Raw genomic sequence first — 8,828 nt, 5'->3', positions numbered from 1 at the left:
AAAGAGTGTGATGGTGATGTTTCCACCTGGAGAGCTTCCTGTAATCCTGAAGCGACGCAGGGGACGCCCCCCTAAACAGGCATTACCAGGACAACCCGACATGCATGAGACCAGAGTAGGAGCAGCCAGTGCTGCAGAGCCAAAAAAAATTCGGAGGCGGCGAACAGTAAAGCTACCATCTCCGCAGCCCTCATATGTTAATGATACCAATGATGTTAAAGTAGAATATGCAGATGTCCTCTCCAAATTGGCCTTCTTGAACAGACAACCTCCCAGCACAGGCCGCTGCTCTCCTCCACGCTGCTGGACCCCAACAGACCCTGAAACTTTTCACATACCACCAGAAAATCCATCCCTTTCCACTCTTTTGCACCGCCTCACAGGATTCCGCAGGAGAGGTGGTCGTGCAGGCTGTATTGGGAGTAGAGGAGGGGGAGCAGCTGGATCCTCTGATTCCTTTAAGAGGTCATTCAGTGACTTCTTTGAAACTATTGGCAAGAAGCAGAAGGTGCCTGCATCTGAACCAGGAACTCCTCGAAAAAGAGGCAAGGGTGTTGCTGGGGGAATAAGTAGGGCAGCTTTAGGTGACTCTGCACAAGGTGAGAAGGTTAGAAAACGCCGATCACGAAAGAATGGGGCTTTAAAAAATGGTCCAGGTGCACAAGAGCAAGACTGGCTAAATGAGAATAGTAGCTGGATAAGGAAAGGTGACAGAGATATTTCTGAGAAAGCAAGCAGTTATCAGAGCCCTTGTTTCCCTCGTGGAAGTTTTCAAAGCAGTGAGGCTAGTAAGGGGGGGATGTACCACAGCCCCGGTATGAGAGGGGTAGGCAGCGGAGAAGAGTCTGCGGGAATGTTTGCAGGATATTTTCGCTCTCTTCTTGATTCTGATGACTCGTCTGATCTGCTTGACATCTCTATGTCCAGCCCTGCTGGATGCCAGGAAGGTCGTAAGCTCACCCCAGGATATGAGGGTGGCAGCCCTGGTGCAGCCCATCGTTGGTCTCCTGCCTTTTCTAAAAGAAGTCCTAAAGGAGCAGCCTGTCTTAGGGAAGGGACGCCATTACCCTCACCCCAAACGCAAGGCAGCTCAACAACTAAACCCTCATATTCATACAGTGTCTCACAGACTTCTCCCACCACATCCTTCCCTAAATCCCCTGCACTCTTACTTTCCCGTTCACCCAGCTCTCCACATCCATCTGGTGGTTATCCACAATATCCACCATGTTATAGTGCTGGGGTTCCTCAAGGAGGAAGCATTTACCCCCTCCCTCAACAGCAGCAACAACAGCAAAGGCCAAGTGACTGCAGCTTTACATATGGCACAAAAACTCCCTCTGTTCCATCTGCACAGTGTCAGATGAGTTATTCAAACTACCAGGGTTCTGCCAAGCGCAATTATAGTGGATATCCAGGCCCACCCCTTTCAACCATACAGCGAGGGGACTCTAGTGCAACCTCACCAGGTGGAAGTTATATGTCAATGTCAAAGTCTAGCCCCTATTCCTTATCCTCTTCTCCGCCTGAGGCTTGCCGACAGTACACCTCTACAGCTCAGTGGGGATACAGACAAGGGGGAAATAACTGGGGTGGTGATGCATATGGTACTCATCAGTTTCCTGGTTTTTCTGAATATGGGGTAGCTGGAACTGCATCAGAATCCAAAGACATTCTGGACATCTCAAACTACACACCCCAAAAAGCCAAACAGCGTCCTTGCCCTGACACACTCTCTGAATCCTCCTCAGATTCTTCTCACACTGGTGGAGGAGGGATGGGTGTTGTGGGGGGAGCATTTCGCCCAAGGGATGTTCCTATGCCTGAGGGTCAGTCTAGCCTTTCAAGCCTGGAGAAGCTAATGCTTGACTGGAATGAGAATTCAGCAGGCCCTTCTTACAACTGGAGTCAGAATGTACTATTCCAAGGGGGGGCGAAACCAGGTCGTGGGCGAAGGAAAAAGTCTGAGACACACAATGAGAAGGAAGCATGCTCTGTTCCCCCAGGATCACCTGCCAGCCCTCCTATGCAAGGGGGAGGGCCAAAACATAGTACTACAGGTGGTAGACAGCCGAGAGGAGCCAGAGGCAGGGGAGGTTTCTCTCCTTGCCAAAGAGATCGTCCACCACCACCAAAAACCAAATCTCAAAAGCCTTCAGCCCCATCAGGGTCAGGGCAGATGGGTTCAGGGGGTGTATACCAGGAAGCATTGGATTACTACAGTGGAGATAGTAGTAGCCTGTCACCTCTCAGCCATGCCCCAGAGTCCTGTGAATACCCCTCTCCATATTCTGTCCATACATCTACTCCCTCCTCAGATGAGAGATTTGCTCATGTCTACCCTCCAGACTCTGCCTCTATATCCCCCAGTTTATCAAATCAGTCAGATGCCCTAAAGCAGTGCCCTAAACCTGGTCCTCCCTCACAGACGTATGGGCATGCTGCCAGGACTTTTAGCCCAACCCTCTCGCCAACCCCTCGCCTCTTGCCACAGTGTGGTTCTGCCATGAGTCCGCATCGGGTCCCAAAAGACCAGTTCTCCCAGTATGATTCCCCCAGTTACAGTGGCTCTCCCTGCTGGTATGTGCAAGGAGGAAGTGTTGCTGGCAGCCCCCAAAACTACGAGGAACAGCGACCACCAGCAGTCTCTTTGCCCTCCAACAAACGAGACATGTCATTGATGGTCTCTGGGATGAGAGTTCCATCCCATTCATCCTACCCTTCCCCTTTACAAAGAGGTACTTCCATATCAACATCTTGTGTGAGTGGGACTCTGGACTCGTCCCCTCAGCATGAAGAGATGGGTTACCACGGTAACTTGGACAGCTATGCACCCGTTGGACACCGTTATGCACCCCAAACAGCCCGGGGAGGGGTACTCTGCCAGCTTCTTGACCAGCCCAGTGAAGAAGGCTTTACCGTCACCAGCCTGTAGTTGGAATTATCTTGGCATCCTTAAAGAGGTAAGACATTAATTCTGGGACATAGTTCAGATCATTTCAGTATAAAATTGTTCAAGTAGATACTTGAATGCTGCCACAAACTATATTGTGACATAAGTTTTTGTCATTATGTATTGAGACTAATCCTAATCCTCATTTGACTATTCTTTTTTTTTCTTTTCTTTTCTTGACAGATGAAATGGACAGTACCCTTTTCATATTTTTTATATTTTTTAAAGGATAAGCTTTGGAAGACACTTACTGAGTTAGACTGAAGAGTTTCAGAGTTATGGACTAAATAAAGACTTCTCCAGCAGTGACAATCAAGATCCAAATCCATACACATGGACACACACACAGAAACACTTGCACGAACACAAACATACTATGTGATCACAAAACATTCACATATTTGCATATACTTTTCATACGCTGACTTGCAACTGCAAATGCACGCACAAAAAGACAATCTTGCAAACTAATATTGCTATACAGCTTGGGCTAGGGACTTACTAAACAAAGAATGGACACTGCTAGTATCACGAAAAAAACAATTTGATGAAATGCAGGGAACAACCTTGTCCCGTTCTTTTAGAGTGCAAATGTGATTCACACATACCCACATTTCAGTGATGCCCAAAAACTAAACCAATGTGAAAGACCAAACAAAAGGTTTTTCTCTACATCCTGATCTTGGTCCCTCTTTCTCTGTCTGTTTTAGTCTCAAAGCCTCCTCTGATTTTGTCACTGGGGAGATTACTTAATCCTAAAGGTCGGTCCACTCCTTCAGCATCTATAAATGGTGACTGCACAAACTCTGCCCTCTTCTCACTTTTAAGTTCAGCATTTAAAAAAAACAGCATTTGTACATAAGCTACTCAAATGGTTCCATCACTTGAGGAGCTCCATGCTATGAAAACAACCGAATCTCAGAGTCCTGCTGAAAGAGACATATGTTAAAGCAGCAATGACGTGACAGTGTTTTGGAACTGCTGTAAGGACACATGAGGGAAATACCAGTTGTATGTGGCTTTAAATTGTTCAGCTTGGGTTTGTGCAAGTACAGTTTGTTATCTTTTTTATCAGTGGCCTGGTCTGGTCCCACAGGAATGTGTCTAAATTTGATCCCTTCAACCGCCGCTCTGGATCTACAGCATGGTCACTTTGTGCCCAACATCCAACTCTCATTTGTGTGTTTTTATCACCACAGGAGGACAGACACCCATGTACTGACCCCGAACGATGTTGTCTTTGTCAACATGTTTAGAGGCCAGGGCACTTTCCACCCTGGATTTGATGGCCTGGAACTCAGGGTGTGGACAATGCATATTCGCCTCCTCTTTTTCTTTCATCCCTCTGTTCGTATTTCTTGTGGTCCGCTGTGTCGTACAGTGATTTTTTGTGATGAAATATTGTATCTGTCTGTTCCATATACTGTATCTGAGGTAAAAATATTTAAATACACATTCTGTTCTGATCATTGTTTCATTTTGTCCTGTGGTTGGGGAAATACAATGAAAATTAAATGAGGTCCAATGGAGGCCAAGCAGGAAAATAAAAATACAATGGGTAATAACCTCCAATTATTATGATGTTTACTAAAATGTTCAACAAAGTTTCAGATCTCATTCAGATGACAGTCCAATTACATTTAATGATTTGGAAAACTTTACTCTTCATATGATGTATATTTCATAACATTTCCTTCCTCTTTTTTTTCCTTCTGTGAGTGGTTTTGGTGCCTCTTTTGCATTCTGGGCCATGCAGCACCACTCAGGCGTTTGGAATGAGGCAATTGTGCTTTTGGCGTCAGACATTCTAACAGAAGCTCAGATGAGTTCAGATAAGGACATGAGCAGTGATTTGAGAGATGAAGGAAAGGTTGTATGGGAATTATGGAAAGTAATTGAGTGAAGGAGGCTGTGAGAATTTGTATTTGTGTGGTAGGTTTTCATTCTGTATTTTTTCATTGATCAGTTTGTAAATGTGGTATTGGGAGTGTGTGTGGGGGGAGGGGTGTGATACTTCAACTTACATTTCTCATCCTTTTGCTGCCCCACTGTGTTGAGAATTTGAAAATATTGGACAATTACAACACAGTTATCTGCAACAGATCAACCCAAGGGACTTGCACATCTGAATACGAATGTTTGGCTTTTTGTCTATTATTATATTTTAGGTCTACATGGATGCATGGGGAAAAAAAGAAAGAGACCTACTCTCTTCACTGCCGCTTTCTGTGCATTCTCTATTTTGAGTCAGTTGCTCGATATTTGTGTTGCCACTGTCTGGTTGCAGAATTGTACTTCTGTTTCTTGGTTATCACTTATATGTTTCATTATATATGCAACAAATTTGCAGCACCTGATAACATGCATCGGGTTGCCATATTGTTATATATTATTCCATTGTACATTTGCATTTACAGAAATACAAAAGTTTAAAGATAAAATAAAAAACGTAATGTTGGCGGCTTGTCATTCTAACATCCAATCGAGCCAACGTCATCATAAACTGCCAATATCAGATATGCATTTACATTTGAGTACATTTCTTGAATAGGCTACATCTCGCAATATTTCTCCCTTTGTTGCCTAATAAGTTACAATTTTAGAGGGCACAAAAAAGATTTACGAAATTTCAAAATACAACGATGACCCCTTTAAAATTATAGATGTTAATAGATCCTTATATTATAGAGTTAATAGATCCTTAAGCATCCGATGCTCATCCAGTCCTCCCCTGCTTTAGCTGTCAGCAAATACTGTAATTTAATTGTTCATTAACAAATCACATAACAAAAACGCAAAAGCAGCAAGGGAAAGTTTTTATTGGGAAAGCGACGTACAAGACACTCCTGACTAACAGGTCGATTTTAACGATTAGTTTGTGTTTCCGTTGTAGGCTATATAGACACTGGCTCTACCGCAAATGGACCTTTTGTTTGTAAGGTGGATGTCAGACAATAACTCAGATAAATTCTCCTAATTGCATGAGTTTTATTGGTTTGAAATGTTGTAATTATAAAACCGCATCCAAATTTCTGAACTGAACTCCCGACCACTGTATAATAGTGGGAAGTGTACTGGCTGCACACTTCAGAATTCTAGCAAATGCAGTAGGCTACGTCATGAGGCTATTACTCATCTACTGCATTGTGAATAGTGGCTATTTGGACATCCTACTCATTTGACGCGCTGTTTTTGCATACTACATAGGTGTGTGTGTGTGTGTGTGTGTATGTGTGTGTGCGCGTGTCTGTTTGAGTTTGAATGGCTGTGTGCGCACGTGTATGGGGACCACTAATTTCTCTCCTCTAAACCTCACTCACACCGTTCTGCCTTTTTTAGGTTTTTCATTAATACATTATTTAATATGTCTATTAAGCTATTTTTTTTTCTCGTGGGGAATATTGGGAGGTGCAGGCAAACACTGACTCACACATGCTGGTATTTGTTGATAGACTGTCCAGCCGTGAGCTTTAGATCCCAGTGCCCTCAAGCCAGAGAGTCACGGCGGCGCCGACTCTTCATTTCTGGTGTTTGCGCTCCCACGGGTCACTCCAAACTCAAGAGAAGGGAAGTATGGCCGCTTGTAACTTTAGCGGATTGAGAAGCATTTCCCACTGTATATTTATTATAGGTCTGCCGGTGCTACTGCTAGTCCAACTACTGGTAAATTTAACGGTGCCGCGCGCATCTAGCGACGCGAGCGGCGACGAGCCTGCTTTTCTCGTTATAAGCATAGAGAAGAGTGGCGGCTCAGCGTCGTCTGAGGTTAGAAAAAATGAGCGGGATTTGGAAAGCGGCGTGTTGGGTCTCTGGACTGACGAGGAGGACTCAAGACTGACAGGATACCAGGACGAAAACGAGCTTGAAGGACGCCAGGTAATCTCATATTCACTAGTGATGCAGGTAACTATCTGTCTTTCGGTTTTAGGTGGAGGGTCCTCCGGATGTGCAGCTCAAAAGAAAATAAATTGTCCTAGTAAACTGATTGAATTTTAATAAGAATAAATTACCCGGTTGCAGCTTTTTATCTGGAGGGTCTGGAAAACATATGTTTGACTTGGCAAAATACACGGGGATCCCTTCTGGACACTTTAAGATGGAAAAATTCTGAAAAATAAAGTCTCTCACTCTCCCTTTCTCCGTTTGTCTCGCTGTCCGCCCCCACTTCCCCTACAACAGTGAGTTCCTCAGTGAGTCATATCCCCTCTTCCTCTAGTCTAGTGTCTCCATGGTTACTAAACAAGGTTGTTGTATGTTTTGGGAGAGGCTCCATTTCCAACAGCCCAGGTTTAAAAAGTTCCCTCTGTTTCTTTTGTTCTCACTCATGTAACCTCTGGTTTCGAAAGGGCACATTCTGTGACCCCAAACAAGCTGCAACTTCTCTTGCCTGAAGCTCTGCACACGCTCACATAGTTTTTTCAGTGGCTATCGAATGCCTGACCCTCCTCCACTGCATCCTTGTTTTTACAGTTTTTTTATGTGCATCTGAAATTTGGCCAAGATTAGAGAGAGCTTCGCGTTTATGTGTTTACAGGCCACGGCTAGAGAGTTGATACTGCAGCCATGGGCATCAGAACATCCCTCGTTTTTTGCAGAGTTGCAGCGTCTCACCCAGTTCATCACCACAACAGAGGTACACAAACATGCCATAATGTTCTTTTCTGTTTCCCTGCTCGATCATGCTTACAGCTGTCTTACATAACACTATGCAACTGCATATAAAAATGGACTGTCACTTTCAAAGCAAGATATCTGGACCTTTAAAGGAATATTTTTTCCTATCACTCTCTGCAGGTGAACTGCTCTGTGGTGCAGGATTCAGATGGAAATCAATCAACACACTCTTCTGGTCACTTAGATGTTTTGTGCATCAACTACTGGAAGGGCAAATGGGGATGTGTGGCCTACTCATTCAGGTATATAAATATATTACGTTACCGCAAAAAGACACAAAAATGCTTATTTACTTGAAGCATCCCCTAAAAAAACATACGTATAGAAGTAGCGATATACCTTTTCTTCCATATTGTGACGTAGTGAAATGGATAAAGGAAAAAGAAACAAATGTAGGATGGGGACTTGGTTCTTTGGACTAAAATGCCATTTAGTTTTAGTCATATTTCAGTCAATTGAATTGTTTTAGTCTTAGTCTACTTTCAGTCGACTAAATAGCATAAGACTTTAGTAGACTAAATCTACAGTAGATTTCATAGACTAAAATCTAATGGGTTTAGTTACAGTGTAATGCATTCATTAGGAATTTCTCAAAAATTTCCAAACTCATATTTCCAGGGAGAAAACATCTATTAATATGGTAAAATAAATTATATTAAGGTTTGAACATGCAATATAGACATATGTAACTGCTCTGACACATAATTTAAATAAAATCACTTCTCATAAAGAAATAAGAACATGGTCCTCTTTTCAATGAAATACCAATGGTTATATACACTCACTGGCCACTTTATTAGCTACACCTTGCTAGTACCGGGTTGGACCCTCTTTTGCCTTCAGAACTGCCTTAATTCTTCGTGGCATAGATTCAACGGTGTTGGAAACATTCCTCAAAGATTTTGGTCCATATTGACATGATAGCATCACACAGTTGCTGCAGATTTGTCGGCTGCACGTCCATGATGCGAATCTCCCGTTCCACCACATCCCAAAGGTGCTCTATTGAATTGAGATCTGGTGACTGTGGAGGCCATTTGAGTAAAATGAACTCATTGTCATGTTCAAGAAACCAGTCTGAGATGATTTGAGCTTTGTGACATGGTGCATTATCCTGCTGGAAGTAGCCATCAGAAGATGGGTACGCTGTAGTCATAAAGGGATGGACATGGTCAGCAACAATACTCAGGTAGGCTGTGGC

General features: G+C 43.6%; 2 protein-coding genes across 2 annotated transcripts in view; both read left to right on the top strand.

The window, feature by feature from the left end:
• ahdc1 (AT hook, DNA binding motif, containing 1) overlaps positions 1-4,419 on the top strand; it is a 31,785-nt gene extending 27,366 nt beyond the window's left edge. Inside the window, exons 5-6 of the mRNA XM_016497691.1 lie at positions 7-2,963; positions 3,137-4,419. Coding sequence (XP_016353177.1) covers positions 7-2,935 — 2,929 coding nt within the window. The 3' untranslated portion in view covers positions 2,936-2,963; positions 3,137-4,419. The remainder of the gene's footprint in view (positions 1-6; positions 2,964-3,136) is intronic.
• A 2,107-nt stretch (positions 4,420-6,526) lies between these two features.
• LOC107697043 (methyltransferase-like protein 24) overlaps positions 6,527-8,828 on the top strand; it is a 5,914-nt gene continuing 3,612 nt past the window's right edge. The window contains exons 1-3 of the mRNA XM_016497674.1: positions 6,527-6,829; positions 7,488-7,586; positions 7,748-7,869. Coding sequence (XP_016353160.1) covers positions 6,527-6,829; positions 7,488-7,586; positions 7,748-7,869 — 524 coding nt within the window. The remainder of the gene's footprint in view (positions 6,830-7,487; positions 7,587-7,747; positions 7,870-8,828) is intronic.

This window comes from Sinocyclocheilus anshuiensis, unplaced genomic scaffold (genome assembly GCF_001515605.1).
Source record: "Sinocyclocheilus anshuiensis isolate Anshui unplaced genomic scaffold, SAMN03320099.WGS_v1.1 scaffold1396, whole genome shotgun sequence".
NCBI lineage: Eukaryota > Metazoa > Chordata > Actinopteri > Cypriniformes > Cyprinidae > Sinocyclocheilus > Sinocyclocheilus anshuiensis.
Note: the sequence above shows the minus strand (reverse complement) of the source record. Positions and strands in the feature narration are given on the sequence as shown.